Genomic DNA, 19,292 nt, shown 5'->3' with positions numbered 1-19,292 from the left:
AAGGAGGGAGTTCACAGCAAATGGCCTCATTTTTTTCTGTAAAAGGTTATCAGCTGAAATGGTGGAAGGAAAGGGTGCTATGGGAAATTTGAAGAACAATGAAAAAGTTTGGAAGAGTTGCAATAAAGAGTTAGTGAATTTGGGGTGGCTAGGTGGCGCAGTGGATAGAGCACCGGCCCTGGAGTCAGGAGTACCTGGGTTCAAATCCGGCCTCAGACACTTAATAATTACCTAGGTGTGTGGCCTTGGGCAAGCCACTTAACCCCATTTGCCTTGCGAAAACCTAAAATTAAAAAAAAAGAGTGAATTGATAAGGCAATTATAGAAAGATTGTCTAACAGCAGGGAAAGCCTAGTTGAGATTGTGTAACATAAATTGGTAATGACCCACTCAGAACATGATTTTTTTCCCACCTTCATTCAAAAGCATTCATATGAACAGAAATGACAACTGTTAGGAGTGATTCAAGGTTGAGATTTGGGAGGCATCATTAGCAAAATGGTAAAGGACTTAAGAGAAGAGGTTTGGGGCGGCTAGGTGGTGCAGTGGATCGAACACCGGCCTTGGAGTCAGGAGTACCTGGGTTCAAATCCAGCCTCAGACAATAATCACCTAGCTGTGTGGCCTTGGGCAAGCCACTTTAACCCCATTGCCTTGCAAAAACTGAGAGAGAGAGAGAGAGAGAGAGAGAGAGAGAGAGAGAGAGAGAGAGAGAGAAGGTTTACTAAAGGATCAGGAGGAAGAAAAGAGTGTGATGAGATGCCCCCACTGTATTCTGTGTATTCTGTTCTTGTTACTGGACTAGAATCATCTTTCTGCTTCCATAAATATTGTTAGTCTAGAGAATATGAGGTTCAAGATAATTTCTGATCATTTTTCATTTTGGGGGGAATGGAGAACCCCAATTCTATATCCATTGTATGCCTCCTTTCCCATCAAATGTCAGTTCCAAAATGAACACTTACCCAAGAAAACTTTGTATCAAAATCAGAGAAAATACTTAAATGAAAATATATCAGACAATGCAACTCACTTGACCAAGAGAGTGAATGTCGTCATACTACCCAAAAGGATGTTTCCTGAAGTCCCTAAAGTAGTAAACTGGGGGGTTAAAGACATGATGGAGACTACTGGCTTTCTCAGTCTTCCCAGAGTTTTTTTGGAAACTGCCCAAAAGTGCCTGGAGCTCTCCCTCTGGACAACCTTTGCCCAACCTGACACAGACCTGGGGCATGATCTCTGCCATAAGGAGGAAATCTCATTCCAATGGGATTACATATGTAACTAGCTTTACATGTGATATCGAGTGCTTGGAATTTCTTCCATTGCCTTAGCCTTTTAAAATGGAGTGTGTACTTGGAGTAGATGTGATGTGAGTTAGGTCAGAATGTCAGAGCTCAGAACTTGCCAGGGAATGTTAGTTTTCAAGCCAAATGTTACTTCAGTCTGAGGAACATGGTGGGGGGAGGAGGCATGTCAGAGATTTCTGTGAGCTCAAACTTACCAGGTAGTTTGTTATCCTTGTCATCACTCTCTCATCTCTATGAACCTGAACAAGCACCCCAGGCTGGTTATCAGAGTAGGTGGTAAAAGTTTGTGCCTGCTTAACAGTAATTGTGTCTGAGCTATCATAACCCCCCCCCCCAGTTGTTTTAGTAACCAAGGGTTCCCAGGGGTACAATAGCCACATGAAGGTACTTCCAGCCCCACTACTAGGGCTAAAAAGACAACAATAAAGAGCATTCCACACAACCTTCCAAAAATTGAAAGACCCAAATTTGTGACTAAGGCAGGGCAGTTTAAAAGTAACATTTAAATTACATTGTAAATCCAGGCAGTTTCTAAGAATTTGAATATATGCAAATAGAGAGAAGTGGATAACATTATACTTTATTGGATACTATAGACAGGTCAAAATGCAATTGTTATCCTGAAGAATGAAATCTATTTAAGAATTGGCCAAAAAAGAAAAATGTAATTAGGAAACATTTAACAAAATAATTAAAAATATGATAAATGTAACTTCCAAACCAGCAAGGATCCTTAAATACAGTTTATTGACCTTCTCCCATTTCCATTTTGGTTAGTTTTACTGTATTTTTTTGTTGGTGGGGTTGCAAGGCAATGGTGTTAAGTGGCTTGCCCAAGGCCACACGGCTAGGTAATTATTAAGCGTCTGAGGCCGTATTTGAACTCAGATCCTCCTGACTCCAGGGTTGGTGCTCTATCTACTGCACCACCTAGCTGCCCCATTCTTTTAGATTTATTTTGTTAAGTGCTTCCAAATTACATTTTAATCTATTTTCTGGCAGTGGTCCAGCAATGTGGCCAGTTGTTTGCTTTGATACTACTGCTTTATGCCATACTTTCCCTCAGGAGGTAGCATTTGAATTGGGTTCTGTAAGGAACCAAGGTTCTGGAGTTAGAGATGGCAGGGCATCAATATCTCTTCATACAGAGGAAAGTATAGAGAAGGTAGAAAGTGTATAAAACAAGTTAATGGGCAAATTGAGCAGAGGTATGTTAATGCCAGTTTAAGTGCTGACTCATTTAACAATTTAGGTAGAAATTTTGATAAAACTGAAAAATGAAGCACATTCTTATCTTTTTTGCAATCTAAAAACCAAATGCTAAATGGAGATGAAAGTGCTCATTGTGGGGCAGCTAGGTGGTGCAGTAGATAGAGCACCAGCCCTAGAGTCAGGAGGACCTGAGTTCAAATGTGGCCTGAAGATGCTTAATAATTGCCTAGCCTTGTGACCTTGGGCAAGTCACTTAATACCATTGCCTTAAATAAAAAAATTTCTTTTGAAAGGTGCACATTGGGGCGGCTAGGTGGCATAGTGGATAAAGCAGGTGGCATAGTTGTATAAAGCACCGGCCTTGGAGTCAGGAGTACCTGGGTTCAAATCCGGTCTCAGACGCTTAATAATTACCTAGCTGTGTGGCCTTGGGCAAGCCACTTAACCCCATTTGCCTTGCAAAAACCTAAAAAAAAAAAAAGAAAAGAAAAAAGAAAGGTGCACATTGTTTGTTTCAATGAAGACTCAATTATAACTTTAATAGGTGATTGTCTAAATTTAGATGGTAAAATCTACTGTTATAAAGGTTTCAGATTGGGCTGGCTATTTCACATCTAGTAGTAAATCAAAATCTAAGAAACAATTCAAATGAGCACAGAAAAAAACTCTTGTCCCTGATCCCAGCTCTATAGTTAGTTACCACACTGATTAGAGATCTGGTGATTCAGATGGACTCAGCAGTAAAATTGAAACTTTTTGTAGTGGTAATCTTTCCTTTGCTTTATTTTTGAGATTAATTTCTATAAGTCTTTTCAGCTGTTGAGCTTTCCAATTTGTTTATGGTTCACACTTTCCCTCTTTTACTCTTTAGGGCAATTGACTTATCTTTTCTTTGTTTTTATTTTGTTTGTTTTCTTATGTATCTTGATTCCTGTACCAAGTTGAACCTGTTGATGCCCGCCCCGCTGCTGACCGAGGACTAACAACTCGACCAGGTATTTAACTTGATTAACTTCTACCTGATCAACCTTCTCTGAGCATGCTGTATGATCTGCTTAGGCTGAAGAGACCTTTATTTCATTATTATAGCCTTCCATAAAGCAATATCTACTGTGAATAAGGTTAAAATAACAGTCTATTGAAACCTTTTTCCTATTCTCAAATTTGATAAAATTTGAATCTAATCACTTTTTCTTCTCCTTGTCATGACTTTCCCCAACTAATAATTAAGCAATATTTCTTTTATTTATCTATTTATTTTGGTTTTTAATTTATGGAATAAAACAAGCATTTCCATAACATAGTATAATAAAAGATGATTGCATGTGAAACTGCAAATCTTTCATGTACAACTCACTATTCCTTTTAAATGTATAATAAAGTTGTTTAGTAATTTTTTTTCTTTCCCTCCTCTCCCTGCCCTAGAGACAGCTACCATTAGACACAGATATATTGTATGTGTACGTGTTTATATAAAATCATTCTATACATAAACTTCTGTTTATCATTTCTTTGGATACAGATGGAGTCTTCCTTCAGCTGTCCTTTGTAGTTAATTTGGATATTCAAAATGACTTATTCACTTAGTGTTGAATGTTGGAGGGAATATGGAAAAACTGGGACTGCTGGTCAAGTTGTGAATTGATCCAACCATTCTAGAGAACAATTTGAAACTATCCCAAAGGGTTACCATATCCCAAGAAAAATCCAAAAAAGGGGAAAAGAACCTATAATAATTCTTTTTGTGGTACCTAAAAATTGGAAATCAAAGGAATACCCATCAATTGGGGAATAGCTGTAGCATATGTCTATAATGTTCATGCAGGATGATTTCAGAAAAATCTGGAAAGACTTAAATGATTGGTACATTGTACACAGTAATAGTAATTGTTCAACAAAGAATTGTGAATGATTTAGCTATTTTCAACAATAATCTAAAGCAGTCTCATAGGACTGATGATGAAGCATACCATCCACTTTCAGAGAAAGAAGTAGTATTGATTGAATAAAAACCAAAAGCATGCCATTTTATATTTTCTTTTCATTTTTTCATTTCGTTCTTCTTATACCAAATGACTAATATATGAAAATGTTTTACCTAATTGCATATGGATAACCTTAATCTAATGACTTATCATCTCAGGAAGGGAGAAAATTTGGAACTCAAAACTTTAAATAGATATTTTTAAAAAATTTAAATATATGTGACAAAGATCATACACTAATGACCAGAATTTATACCAGGAATACAGAACTAGTTTTATATTAGGAAACCTGTAATCACAACAACAAAACAAAAACCATATGATTATTTCAGTAGAATTAGAAAAAGCTTTTGACAAAATACAATATTTCTTTTAAAATCAATAAAATTCATTGAATCAGTAGACCTTTTCTTTAAATTTGTAGTATCTGTCTGCAACCAAGTATTATCTTTAATGAAGATAAACTTTCCAATAAGATTGAGTATGAAGGATGTATTATTACAAATAATATTCTAAACTATTATTGTGCTAGAAATACCAGATACAGCATTGAGACATGAAAAAGAAATTGAAAGAATAAGCAAAGACAGTGAAGACACAAAACTTGACACTTTTTACAAATGATATAATGGTATACTTAGAGAACTCATGAGATTATACTAATAAAAATTGAAACAATTAACAACTTCAGCAAATTTCCAGAATATAAAATAAATCCATATAAATTATCATTTTATATATCATCAATAAAATGCAGCAGAAAGAGCTAGATAAATTCCATTTAAGATAACTGCAGACTATATAAAAATTTGGAATTTTGCCTACCATGTATACAATATGTATGTAACCACAAAATATTTCATACAAATATAGATTTAAATAATTGGAAAAATATTAATTTCTCATGGATTATGCCAAGCCAGTATGATAAAATTATAATATTGCCTAAATTAATTTACTTAGTCTATACCATAGCAATCACTCTACCAACAAAGTACTTTATAGAGCTAGAAAAAATAGCTAAATTCATCTAGAGGAACAACAGTTCAAGAATATCAAGGGAGTCAATGAAAAATATTAAGAAAAGGGACCAGGAGACTATATTTCAAATTTTCTACTAACTGCTTCTTTGGATGCATCCCACAAAGTTTGGTATATCACCTTATTGTTATTATCTCTACCGAAAACAAAACAAATAGGCACAGTTAATAGTGTTTGTTAAACCCATAGATCCTAATTCTTGGGGCAAGAACTCAGTATTTAACAAAAATTTCTGGGAAAACTGGAAAATCATCTGGCAGAAACTAGACAGATATCAATATCTCATACCATATACCAATGATAATCTTAAGATGAGTATAAGATTTAGGTGGTACAGTGGATAGAGCACCGGCCCTGGAGTCCAGGAGTACCTGAGTTCAAATCCTGGCTCAGACACTTAATAGTTACCTAGCTGTGAGGCCTTGGGCAAGTCACTTAACCCCATTGCCTTGCAAAAAAAAAAACCTTAAAAAAAAGATGATATCAGATTTAGACAAAATGGATGATCTCATAAGTGCATCAGTGGAATATAGAAGAAATCACCTATTAAATAATTTTGGTTAAATTTTAGAAGTTTTTGTATAAACAGTATTACTAAAAAATTTTAAAGAAAAGCTAGGAAACAGATGGGGAAAGGGGAATTTACAGCAGTTTTCTTGAATAATGGTTTCATTTCTTGAATATGTAAGGACCTGAACCAAACTGATAAAAATAAAAGTATTTTTCCAATTGATAAATGGTCAAAGGTTGTGAGTGACCTGTCTTGGTAATGTTCCTTTCTGTACTTAACTAGCTCTCTTACCAGGAGCATCCCTAAAACTTTTGACAAAGCTCTTGTTCCTTTGACATAGTCTTCAAGAACTCAGCATTATCATTTTATGATGAAGTATCAGAGTAGTTTGAAAAGGTCAGAAAAGTTGTTAAATAACAAATTCTATTATTTGAATAGAAACATTCTTTTTTAAGTTTTCAAAAGAAATCTGCTATTAATTATATTAAAAAGTGCTCTAAATTATTAATAATTAGAGATAATTTTAAAACAGCACTGAAGTTCTACCTCACATCCATCAAACTGACTTAAATGACAAAAGTTAGAAGAGTTATGGGGAAATAGGTACACTAATGCATTGTTGATAGATCTGTGAACTAGTCCAACTATTCTGGTGAAGAATTTGGAACAGTGCTCCAAAGGCTATAAAACTGTGCATACCCTTTGACCCAGCAATACCATTACTAGGTCTATATCTTGAAAATCAGAGCAAAAGGAAAAGTGGTCATATGTACAAAAATTTATATAGTGCTCTTTTTCTGGTAGCAAAGAATTGGAAACTGAGGAGATACCTGTCAATTGGGAAATCATTGGACAAGTTAATAGTATATTCATGTGATGTAATTACTATTGTTCTGTAAGAAAAAAATGAAGGGAATAGTTTTAAAAAAACCTGGAAAAGACCTTTATGAAATGTTACAAAGTGAAGTAAGCAGAACCAGAAGAGTTTACACAATTATAATATTGCAGAGATAATCACTTGTGAATGATTTAGTAACTGATCAATGTACCATAGTTAAAAAGGACTTGTGATGAAACAAGGAATCCTCTCCAGGTAAAGAGACAAGGGCAAGCCAGGTGGCACAATGGAAAGAGCACCAGCCCTAGTGACCTTGGGCAGGTCACTTAATCCCATTGCCAGACAAAAACTTTCATATATATGTAATTCTTATCTTAAAAAAATTAAAGATAGGCCTTTGTTTCATAGTGAAACCTGGAATCAAGGGCAAGCCAGTCTGTTTCCCTCTCCTGTTCAACTGTGAGCCTCGTTTATTGTTCTTTTGCAGTTTTTCTTTTTTTTTAGGTTTTTTTTTTTTTTGCAAGGCAAACGGGGTTAAATGGCTTGCCCAAGGCCACACAGCTAGGTAATTATTAAGTGTCTGAGACCGGATTTGAACCCAGGTACTAGGGCTGGTGTTTTATCCACTACTCCACCTAGCAGCCCCTTGCAGTTTTTTTTTTCTTTTTTCTTTTTTTTGTTTTGTTTTGGTTTGGTTTGGTTTGGTTTGGGGTTTTTTTGCAAGGCAAATGGGGTTAAGTGGCTTGCCCAAGGCCACACAGCTAGGTAATTATTAAGTGTCTGAGACCGGATTTTGCAGTTTTTCTTAAAAGATATTTCTGACCTCCTGAATTCAAATCATATTCTTGTAAATAAGTTAATAAGTATTTCCTTGAGTAATTATGTATCTCAGATTATGAATTTCTGAAATGTGCTCAGTGCCATGTCATTCACAAATTTAAGAATCTTCAAGACTTCACCCTATATGATGAACTAGACCCTATATGATGAACTAGATCTTCATAGTATTTCTCTGCTACAAAAGTTAGCTTACAAGTTGCAAATATTTTCATAGAAGTTTCTTTGTATCATTAACACTGCAAAATGATATAACCAAGTAATCCATGAAATAATGATTGATGGGGTTTTTTTCCCTCTACATTGTGAGGATAAATTGGAATGATGTTTGTAAAATTCTTAGCATATTGCCTGGCACCTAGAAGGTACTTAATAAATTTTAGCTTTTGTGAGTCAGACTCCATCTCCATCTTCCTTTCTGGTAAAAAAAAAAACATCTTTGCCATTTCGCTACATTTATAATAAGAATGCTGTGAGCCATATACTAGTCTGTCCATTTTTTGTTCACTGGACCAAGATCCTCCATTTAGAGTAAAAAGAACTAAGTAAAAATTGTGTGGTTCTTACCATATTCCCATTTTTTCACTACTTTGCCAGAATTATTGCAAAAACAGATCTTGTCACATAAGACTGAACACTGTATTGTATTTTTTCTCTATTTCATTTGATTCCACAGCCAAACAATTCATCACCCAGTGAATTCCCTGTGCCTTTTTGTGCTTAACTAGTTTTCTTATCAAGATAATACTTGAAGGCTTTCAAGTAGATTGTTACAGAGCTCATAGTTTTCAGGAACTCAGAGTAGGGCCTGTCAGGAGCATTGCTAAATTATAAATTCTTTTACTGAATAAAAACATTCTCAAAAAAGTTACTCTCTGACTCTGCTTAGCAAATTATACTGTCAGGTAAATGATACTCTCCTAGAATATTTAACCTAGTGAACATTGATTTTTCACAGACTTGGCTACTTATTCACATGAATATATTTTATTTTGATAGGAACAAACCCCCAGAATGTGTTTGTTCTGAAAGTTAAACAAAATAATTGTTGTTATTCAGACATTTGTCTCATCTGACTCTTCTCCAGTTAAATAATATTCAAACTTTAATAGCCTTTATCCAAAGGAAAAAACATGGAAATGCCTACAGTGGACTTAAAATATGCTCTAAACAATAATAATTGTAGTGTACTAATTATGATCCAATGCAGGTTCTGGACTGACAAACATTAAAACAGAAGAGATCTCAGAAATAAAGATGGATGCAGAGTTCCGACATGATACAGGATATGAAGTGCATCATCAAAAATTGGTAAGTATAGTAATAATTAAGCTTTTGTTTGAAATGTTTTAGCTTTAAATTTCTTTGTAGCATATATTCCTTTTATCAGTATTCCAGAGGTAGTAACCATTTTCAGTCTATGTCAAAAATTGATTTTAGAATGATCTTGGTAAGAGCCAAATGGATATAGGATTTAGACATAAAAAACAATACTATAAGCAAATTGGAAGATAAAGGACTAGTTTACCTGTTAGATCTATGGAAAGGGAAGCAGTTTATGACTAAGGAAGAGATGGAGAACATCACTAAAAACAAACTAGATGATTTCGATTACATTAAATTAAAAAGCTTTTGCACAGATAAAACCACTGCAACCAAGATCAAAAGAAATGTAATAAACTGGGAAACAATCTTTACTAATCATGTTTCTGACAAAGGACTCATTTCTAAAATATACAGAGAACTGAACCATATTTTTAAAAAAAAGCCATTCCCCAGTTGACAAATGGTCAAAGGATATGCAAAGGTAATTTACAGATGCAGAGATCAAAGCAATCCATAGTTATATGAAAAATTGCTCTAAATCATCACTTATTAGAGAAATGCAAATTAAAACTTCTCTGAGGTACCACCTCACACCTCTCAGGCTGGTCAATATGACCAGAAAGGATAACAATCATTGTTTGAAGGGTTGTAGGAAGTCTGGGACACTATTACATTGTTGGTGGAGCTGTGAACTCATCCAACCTTTCTGGAGAGAAATTTGGAACTTTGCCCAAAGGGCAACAAAAATGTGCATACCCTTTGATCCAGCAATACCACTACTGGGCCTATACCCTGAAGAGATGATGAAAAAGGGTAAAAATGTCACTTGCACAAAAATATTCATAGCAGCCCTGTTTGTGGTGGCAAAGAATTGGAAATCAAGTAAATGTCCTTCAATTGGGAAATGGCTTAATAAACTGTGGTATATGTATGTCATGGAACACTATTGTTCTATTAGAAACCAGGAGGGACAGGAATTCAGGGAAGCCTGGAGGGATTTGCATGAACTGATGCTGAATGAGATGAGCAAAACCAGAAAAACACTGTACACCCTAACAGCAACATGGGGGTGATGATCGATTTTGATGGACTTGCTTATTCCATCAGTGCAATAATCAGGGACAATATTGGGGCTGTCTGCAATGGAGAATACCATCTGTATCCAGAGAAAGAACCATGGAGTTTGAACAGAGTTCAAGGACTATTCCCTTTAATTTAGAAAAAAAAACTGATATCTTATTGTCTGATCTTGTTATCTCTTATACTTCATGTTTCTTCTTTAAGGATATGATTTCTCTCTCATCACACTCAATTTGGATCAATGTACAACATGGAAACAATGTAAAGACTGACAAATTGCTTTCTGTGGGGGGAGGGAAGTAAGATTGGGGGAAAATTGTAAAACTCAAAATAAACAAAATCTTTAAAAAAAAGAATTATCTTGGAATCCTATGGGATTGCACTAAAAGGATAAAGGAAAAGTAGATTCTGCAACAGAATAAAAAAAAGTATTTTTTGAGTAGAGAAAACCATTTTTATTTTCAGTGAAAGCCACACATGTGTCCCTGACAAAGCACTAATCACACCACTCTGGTCACAATCACTCCCCAGGCATTCCAGCATCTCCCTCTCCAAGACTTTGTGATCTCTCTTTGGTTCTTTCTATGAGATTGAGGACAGTGTTCTGGTCTTGCAGCAACTGGACATGTTACCTATGTCCCTGGGCAATCTCTGGTCACATTTAGGCTGTCTGCTTGTTTTCCTAATTTGGTATTGATTTTGCTGACCAAAATCCTTTCATCCAGGTTTCTAACTGAATTTGAGGGGGGGGGGGGGATTGGGTATTTCATAATCATTATTTGATCTAGTGCACCTTTCAGATTTTGCTGGATCAGTTTGTAGGAGCTGACCAGAAACTCCCAATTTTTTTTAATGTTTAACAATATCTTTTATTTTTATATTGCCTAAATTTCCTTCATTTCCTCCAAGTAATTCCTTATAAAAGGAAGAAAAACCTCTACAAAACTGATCAATACACTAAGAACTCTGACAACATCTGCAATAGATCATACTCATAGACCATTCCTTTTTGCAAAGGAGTTGGGGGAAATGTTTTGTGATAGCTCTGCTTTGGATCCAAATTTATTCTTCATAACTTATCAACATTCTTTTTTTTTTTTTTGGCAAGGCAGTGGGGTTAAGTGACTTGTCCAAGGTCATACAGCTAGGTAATTATTAAGTGTCTGAGGCCAGATTTGAACTCAGGTACTCCTGACTCCAGGGCCGGTGCTCTGTCCACTGTGCCACATAACCACCCCTCAACATTCATTTTTTTATCATCTTAGGGTTATTCTTTTACTTTTATATTGTTCTAGTTGTGTATATTGTTTTCTTCGCTTATGTGTCTCTCCACACTTCTTGATATTCACCATTTCTTACAGAATAATATTTCATTACATTCATATACCACAATTTGTTTAGCTCTATTCCCTAATCAATTTTCATCGACTTTGTTTCCAGTTTTTTGCTACTACAAAAAGTGCTGCTATAAATACCAAAATTCATTTTCAAGAATGCCTGAAGAAGCATCAGATTTGGGGTAGTTTTTAAGACTTGTAATTATCACTCTTAGCAAAAAAAAAGACTTCTTTAATAATAATCTGATATTGAAATAACCAGAAAATGTAGAATAAATGAACACTTCATTTAGACAGGCAACTGTGACACTTTTGGATATGTTTGTAAAAAATGTCTTCAGCAATAATAAATCTTTTTGTTTTCAAGGTATTCTTTGCTGAAGATATGAGTACAAACAAAGGTGCAATCATTGGACTCATGGTGGGTGGCATTGTCATAGCAACAGTTATTGTCTTTACCTTGGTGATGCTGAGGAAGAAACAGTATACATCTATCCACCATGGCGTAGTAGAGGTAGGTAAAATCAGTTGTGTATTTGCCAAATGATCATTAAGTAATGGGTGCAAAAGAAACTGTGAAATTATACATAAACTAAAAACCACCTCATAAAAATCACCAAAATCTCAATTCAGGTCAGTTCAGCATTTATTAATAAATCGTCATGAAGCATTTTTATTAACAAAATATTGTATTAATAAAAGATGCACCTGTCTCTAGCCTTTTTTTAATTCAACAAATATTTATCAAGCATACCTGTTAATTATAAAATTGCGTACCCAATACGGACTCAAAGTGATGTCCTTCAGTTTTCTCTCTTAAAAAAATGAAATGATTGAATTCAGGAACCTTTGAGGTCCTTCCACCTTACATCTATAATATTTCCTTCATTTTATAGACTGTAGTCAGATTCCATCCAGATAAATCTTGGCTCAAAAATGAAATTACATAACAGCCTTTAAATAATCAAAATTTAATTCATCAAGCATTTATTGAGTACATTCTGTGTTTTATCCTAGTCACTGAAAATAAGACAAAAGTAAAACAATCTCTAAGGAACATGTCTCTAAGGAAGCTTATAATCTACTGGGGTTTTGCAGCATGTACATAAGAAAATAAATGCAATATATTTTAAAGTATTTCTCCCTAAAAACTGAGAGGGTCAAAAAAGACTTCTTTGAGAAGAAAGGACCTAAGCTTAACCCTGAAAGAATAGAAATTTATGAGAGAGTACATGGGGGGGGGGACAACTTGTATACTTCTATCCAGAGGTAAAACACAGAGGTTGGAGTCAGATTCTCAAGGGCCTTAAACACCATGCTAAGGAACATGTCTTTTATCCTAGAAATAATAAGGAGCTCCTGAAGGTTTTTGAACGGGGGAATTAAGTGTTGAGACCTGTGCCTTAAGAAGGTTACATTGTCTGCTTTCTGAAGGAGGTTGGATGGCATAAGAAAAATATTAAGAAACGGACACCAAGAGTAGGAAGTTATTACCATAATGTAGCAAAAAAACGAGAGAACCTGAGGTGATGGCTGTTTATAGTAAAAGGAAAATACTAAATAGAAACCTTAGATATGAACAAAGGGCGAAAGGTGTTGCCATCACCAGCATCAGTTTTCCTCATATCTTTAATGTTGTTACAACCTCATTTGCCATTTCTTGTTTCCAGTCATAAATGTGATTTCATTTACTGAGTTTTATGTCAAACCAGACAACAGATAATAATGGCATGAATGAATGAATGAAAATTTTTAAATCAAAGGTGACTTCCAGAATTTCACTGAAATTACTATATACAAATAGTTCTGCATGGGAGAATAACATGAAAGAATAATGTTATTGTTAATCTTATTTAGAAACTTTGAGTATTAGTTTGTATCCTTATACTTTTACTTCCAGTGGTCCTACCAAACCCTTGCATCTTAAAGTAAGTGTAAGTATTGCTAAAGCATAAAGATCTAAGAACTTTGAATACCAGCTCATTCCCATAAAAATATAGAGGAAAAAGGCTAATACTTCCTGTATAAACACAAAGATGATGAAAATAATTATAAAGGTCATTTGTGTGTGTGTGTGTTATTATTTTAGATAAAAATTCAATTTTGCTAAATCAATAATTTAGTGGATGATTAGGGAAATAGTGAAAACAGTACCATTAAGGTAGATTCTTAAGATTCCTTAAAATCAACAGTCTTTCTATTACATTTTAAATGATTTATAAAAGATCAGCTGAGATATCTTTTCTATTTCCTAGCTCATTAATAAAATTCTTTGATCTGGAAAAGATCACGTATTTTTTCATCCAACATTTTCCTTTTACAAATAAGGAACTGAGACCTGAATGTCACTTAGCAGGTCAAAAACAGAATTTGAACTAGAATCTCATTTGAGTCTTTGCTTCTAGTTTCATGTTGGTAGTCTGTTAAACTTCTTAGAAGCCACTTGGAAAATGTAATGATACTGACTCTTGAATAGAAATAATTCCAATCCAAGAAATAAATGTTAAAACATTTACAGATCTGGTTTGTTGTTCAATCATATCTGACTTTTTGTAACCCCTTTTGGAGTTTTTCTAGCAAAGATACTGGAGTAGTTTGCGTGTAGCTCATTTTACAGATGAGGAAACTAAGGCAAACAGGGTTAAGTCACTTGTCTAAGATCATACAACTAGAATTTGACTCTGGACTCTATTCACTAGCTGCTTTCTAATTTGTTATACTTAAAACATTACAGAGCTGCCCCTTTTTTGTGCATTTGTTTGTTTAGGGAAGTGACTTCGAGAAAAAGCAACTCTTCAGTTATTTCAGGTACAAAGGAATCTAGCTTGGTTCTTCTAAAGCACACTGTCTGCTCTCCTGGAAAACTGAAGAGTTCTAGATTTGTTCTGATGAGGACTTGAAGGAAGGTGACATCACAGTTGACTTCAGCATGATGTCCTTTCCACTCTCCCACCATCAATCCTGCTATTCCAACAGACAATAGAGTAATGATGTATGAAAAGAGATTTCCAAATGGAACACAGTTTGAATTATTGCTGGAATGATTAAATTCATTTCACTGGAGAATTAAAACAACTGAATGGACAATATTTAGAAAAATGGTGGTATATGATTTCAAGAGAAGAATCCTTCCCTTCTTTAGTACTGGTAGCAATAGGGGAAAATAAGACTGAAAATCATATAAGACTAGCTTAAAATAGAAGTACCTGAATTAAACATCATACTCCAAGGATATCATTTTATATTAGAGTTGACTTTAGAGGTTGAAAAGATGATCCTTGAAATTTCCAGATGTTCTCCTATTTTTGATGAATGTAGGTTATTATTCACAACTATTAACATTCATGTGCTTTCCAGAAGAGAGAAAATATAATATTGTCACTAAGACATCATTATTCTTCCTTTTTGAATTTTGAAAATAGTGTTCTATATATCTTCCTAACAAGAAAATAATAAAAATCAAAAAGTCCTCCATCTGTGATAGCGCATTAATAAGGTATTTCAGAGCATATTAAAATAGCTTGTTCAGATGGTCTCTTCTAGAAAGTCAGATTAGATTCAGTAATGTGAATTCATATTAAATCTCTGCATCTTTGATGATGGCATTTTTTAGCTATCAAGTTGCTGCTAATTGCACAAATGCCAATTAAAAGCAAGGTGACCTCATTTGTTAACTTCAAAGCAGACCAAAAGTAAGTGGAGAAGATGGGAAAAGATTTGTGACTAAATCATTCTCTAATACAAAATGATATTTAGAGTGGACTGTACTATTGCCCCATAAGACAAATCAAGTTGTAATGAAGTGAAACATTTTACTCTGAGGAAATGTGTCAAGAAACCTTGGTCAGCTTAACAAGAAGATATTACAGGGAGAATTTCGAAACTACATGCTGCCCATTTATCAGATATACTTAATAATTTGAATAAGTAACAGGGGAAATGGTTAGTTTAGGTTGTATAATGGACCTGGAATCAGGAAGATTCATTGTCATGAGTTCAAATGTGACCTCAGACATGTCACCAACCTTATTTGTCTTAGTTTCTTCATCTGTAAAATGATCAGGAAAGGACATGGCAAAACCATTCCAGGATCTTTGCCAAGAACTGTGGTTATCACAAAGAGTCAGTCACAACTGAACAGCAATATGGGAAATGCTTTTGAATAAAACTTATCACTATATGACTAGAAAGGATAGGGGACAGTGCAAGTTGCATGTGCTGCAACAATACCTGGAACTAACCTCTGTGATAACACCATCCTTCCTTTCTGAAAATGAACATGTAAAGTGCCAGCCTTTGAGCTAAGGATAAGTAGTTATTGGATAAAATTAAGAAAATTAGAGAAGAATTTGTAATTTTGTGCATGAGTTTTTCCTCAATATTTTTAAGCTCTGTTCTATTCAGAGTATGAGACAGAGCTATCTCCATCCCATACTAACCATGTTTTAATGGCTATACTCTCATTTGGTTTTTGTCCTTGGGGATAGATTTCACCGACTTTTCAGTGAATGATGAATAAATAAAGAATGATGGAAAGAGCCCTGGATTTGGAGTCAAAAGGCTTTAATTCCAATCCTTGCTCGCTCTTCTACTTAAATGAAGCAAGTCACTTTACCTTAGATTAACTTAGCCTTTGTTTAACAAGGGAATTCACTTCACCACGAATGTCAAAGGTAGAAAGAAATGTGTACCAAAATATTCAGAGCAGTCCTTGTGGCAGTTAAAAAAATTAATAAAATAAGAATCTGTCAATAGCAGAAATGGGTAAATAAATTGTGGGAATGTGAAATGCAATTATAAATATAAGGAATTAAGAAAAAAACAAGAAAATGTGTTAGGAAGTATGTAGAATAGGGGCGGCTAGGTGGCATAGTGGATAAAGCACCAGCCTTGGAGTCAGGAGTACCTGGGTTCAAATCCAGTCTCAGACACTTAATAATTACCTAGCTGTGTGGCCCTGGGCAAGCCACTTAACCCCGTTTGCCTTGCAAAAAAAAAAACCCTAAAAAAAAAGGAAGTATGTAGAATAAGTGAATTAGGAAAAAAAGAACTATAATAACATGAGTAAAAACAAAACTAAAAAAGTTGTGATTAGCTATAGTGACCAATATTGATCAAAGAATACATATTTTGAAACATTTCTTCTCTGTGGATAAGTAGATAACTATAAATGTAAAATGTTGTAATGCTTCAACAATTAATTTTGCTTAATTGCTTTCCTTTGATTCAAGGCAGGGTTCATTTGGGAGGCAGTTATACATAAGGAAATTACTATAGTTTAAAAAGAAAAGACATTAATAAAACTTTAATAAGAAAATAAAATGAATAATTAAGTTTAACTATCTTTAAAGACCTCTACATTTTTTAACCTAAGCAAAAATCGACTAATTCCCTGCTCCCCATAACAGAAAAGGAAATCATAGGATCATAGATTTAGAGTTAGAAGGACCTTCAAGATCCTCAAGTTCAATCCTCTCATTATTTATAGTTCAGGAAACAAAGGCACAGAGAGTTTAAGTACTTTGCATAATGTCACACAGGTAAAGTAGCAAAGCCAGGCTGCCAAGTCTGGTTCTTCTGACTCTAAATCTAGTACTGTCTCCAATGACATGCCTATTCAGAAGAAATTATATGTAAGGAGACTGTTTCTACCTATACATGATAGAAAATACAAAGTTTTTAAACCATTTAAATGCACTTTTTTTTTTTTTTTTTTTTTTGCAAGGCCACCGGGTTAAGTGATTTGCCCAAGGCCTCACAGCTAGGTAATTATTAAGTGTCTGAACCCGGATTTGAACTCAGGTACTCTTGATTCCAGGGCCAGTGCACTGGCCACCTAGCTGCCCCTAAATGCACATTTTCTTGAGCAGATGCTGGTTCTTTATGTGTACCTATTTCATTTAAAGAATTTAATAAACATATCTTAAATTTTAAAAGCAAATCTACCCTGTTGCTCCTGTTCATTTTCAGTTATCTTTAGGAAAGAAAAATTAAAAGCCCTAAGAGAGAATATTCACATGTTAAATCTAAACACCTAAATTAGCCCTGAAATTCTGCTTCATATCTTTAATTTGATATACTAGTACTATTGTATTGTAATGATCAAAAACAGGCTGCTGATCTCCAAAACAGTGGGAAGTAAAAGTGTGACTCTGAAGTTCCTCAGAGAATTTATTAAGCAAGAAAGCCTTATTACAGTAATACCTTTCAACTGAATACACAATCATTTTCAAACAGTCATTTTCAAACAAAAAGTTCTTTGGCCTCACTTGACTGAAATTCTCTGAGATATGATAAAAACAAGTATAGTAAAAAGAACTGACTGTAAGATTGAATTAGTATTTTAGTGAGGACATGATAAAATTTCTCAGAGAACCCTTGGATTCAATCTAGTCCAAATGTTTTATCACAACTAGCAGTATGGTTAGTAAGAAATGTCCAGAAATAGGGTGAACTCTGAAATTTCTTATGAACATAGATGAACAATAGGAGAAAGAATTAATATTCTCAATAGATGCATTACATCTATTGATCTAGTAAGAGATTCTGTTTTAAGTGAACCTGCAGTCAGGGTATGGAGCACCACCTGGTGGTCACAGAATAGACTCCTCCAGGAGTCAACCAAGAGGGAGTCCATCACCCTAAGTGTGGAAACTAACAGAAAAGATCAGCTTAGGTGAGAGTGAGTGCCATATTATAGACATTCTATTCTGTAAACATATGAAAAGCATAACTAAGTTCTTTTTCTTTTGCATTACACATACATGTTAATTGCAGGAATGAATCAAATTATTGTCCTAAGTTTCATTTTATCTCTCTTTTCAGATTGATGCTGCAGTTACCCCAGAGGAGCGCCACCTTTCCAAGATGCAGCAAAATGGCTATGAAAATCCAACTTACAAGTTCTTTGAACAGATGCAGAACTAGACCAATATTATGTTGGACAGCAACATGATTGCTTCTCTGCCCATCAGTGTTCATTTATAGAATATTGTGGAAAGGAAAAAAAAACTCCCAGTTTTATTATTTCCTCATTATACTCTTCTGACAGCTGTGCTGTAACATAATTAGATGCCTGAATATGAATTAATGCAAATCAGTAACATTCTCTTTATTTACATTGCAGCCTTTAACTACATTATTAATGAATGGTTTTGTGTGATAAAAAAATTTTAGCTGTACTGAACTAATGCATGAGTAGATTCTCTTACCTGATTATTTATTATGTAGCTCTGTAGCCAGTTGCATATTATTCTTGTGCTTTGTGACAAAATATTAAGTCCTAAATGAAATATGCTTTAAGATTCATGGGGGGAAGCTTTTTATTTATGTGGACCTTTAGCTGCTTTTATTTGCTGGGGTTTTTTTCCTTATCACTATGCATTTAAAAGCAAAACTATACTTTTTTTTTTAAAGTATTTCAAATGAGTTAGTCTTTTTTCCCTTCTGTAGTTGCATTTTGTTGTACAGATTATTGCCTCTGCTATATTAGTGATATAGAATTCATGAGAATACATATTTGTTTCTTTGTGCCTGTTTTATGTGCACATTTTAGACATTAAAAGTTGAAGCTCTTCTCCTTTCCTACACCTTGCCCCCATATTTCATTTGCTCTTAAAAGAAAAAAAAAGATAAATCTCTGTTGATTTTGAGCACTTTCTTAATGGGGGTTGGGAATCTGAGGGGAAATAGCTTGCTGTTCTCAAATTACCAGGAATTATCCAAAAATTTCTGCAAGATGATTGTACAGAATCATTGCTTATGAATCAATTGCTTTATATACAGTGTTACATAAATAAATTGAGTAAAATAACA

General features: G+C 34.4%; 1 protein-coding gene across 2 annotated transcripts in view; it reads left to right on the top strand.

Moving 5' to 3' along the window:
- The window catches only part of APP (amyloid beta precursor protein), a 146,382-nt gene extending 127,090 nt beyond the window's left edge, over positions 1-19,292 (top strand). For both annotated transcript variants that reach the window (XM_074213947.1, XM_074213946.1), the window contains 4 exons: positions 3,464-3,517; positions 8,945-9,045; positions 11,845-11,991; positions 18,303-19,292. In XM_074213947.1, the coding sequence (XP_074070048.1) occupies positions 3,464-3,517; positions 8,945-9,045; positions 11,845-11,991; positions 18,303-18,404 (404 nt within the window). In that variant the 3' untranslated portion in view covers positions 18,405-19,292. The remainder of the gene's footprint in view (positions 1-3,463; positions 3,518-8,944; positions 9,046-11,844; positions 11,992-18,302) is intronic.

The sequence above is a fragment of the Macrotis lagotis genome, chromosome 1, assembly GCF_037893015.1.
Source record: "Macrotis lagotis isolate mMagLag1 chromosome 1, bilby.v1.9.chrom.fasta, whole genome shotgun sequence".
Lineage (NCBI taxonomy): Eukaryota > Metazoa > Chordata > Mammalia > Peramelemorphia > Peramelidae > Macrotis > Macrotis lagotis.
The sequence above is the reverse complement of the archived record's forward strand: the minus strand, read 5'-3'. Positions and strand labels throughout refer to the sequence as shown.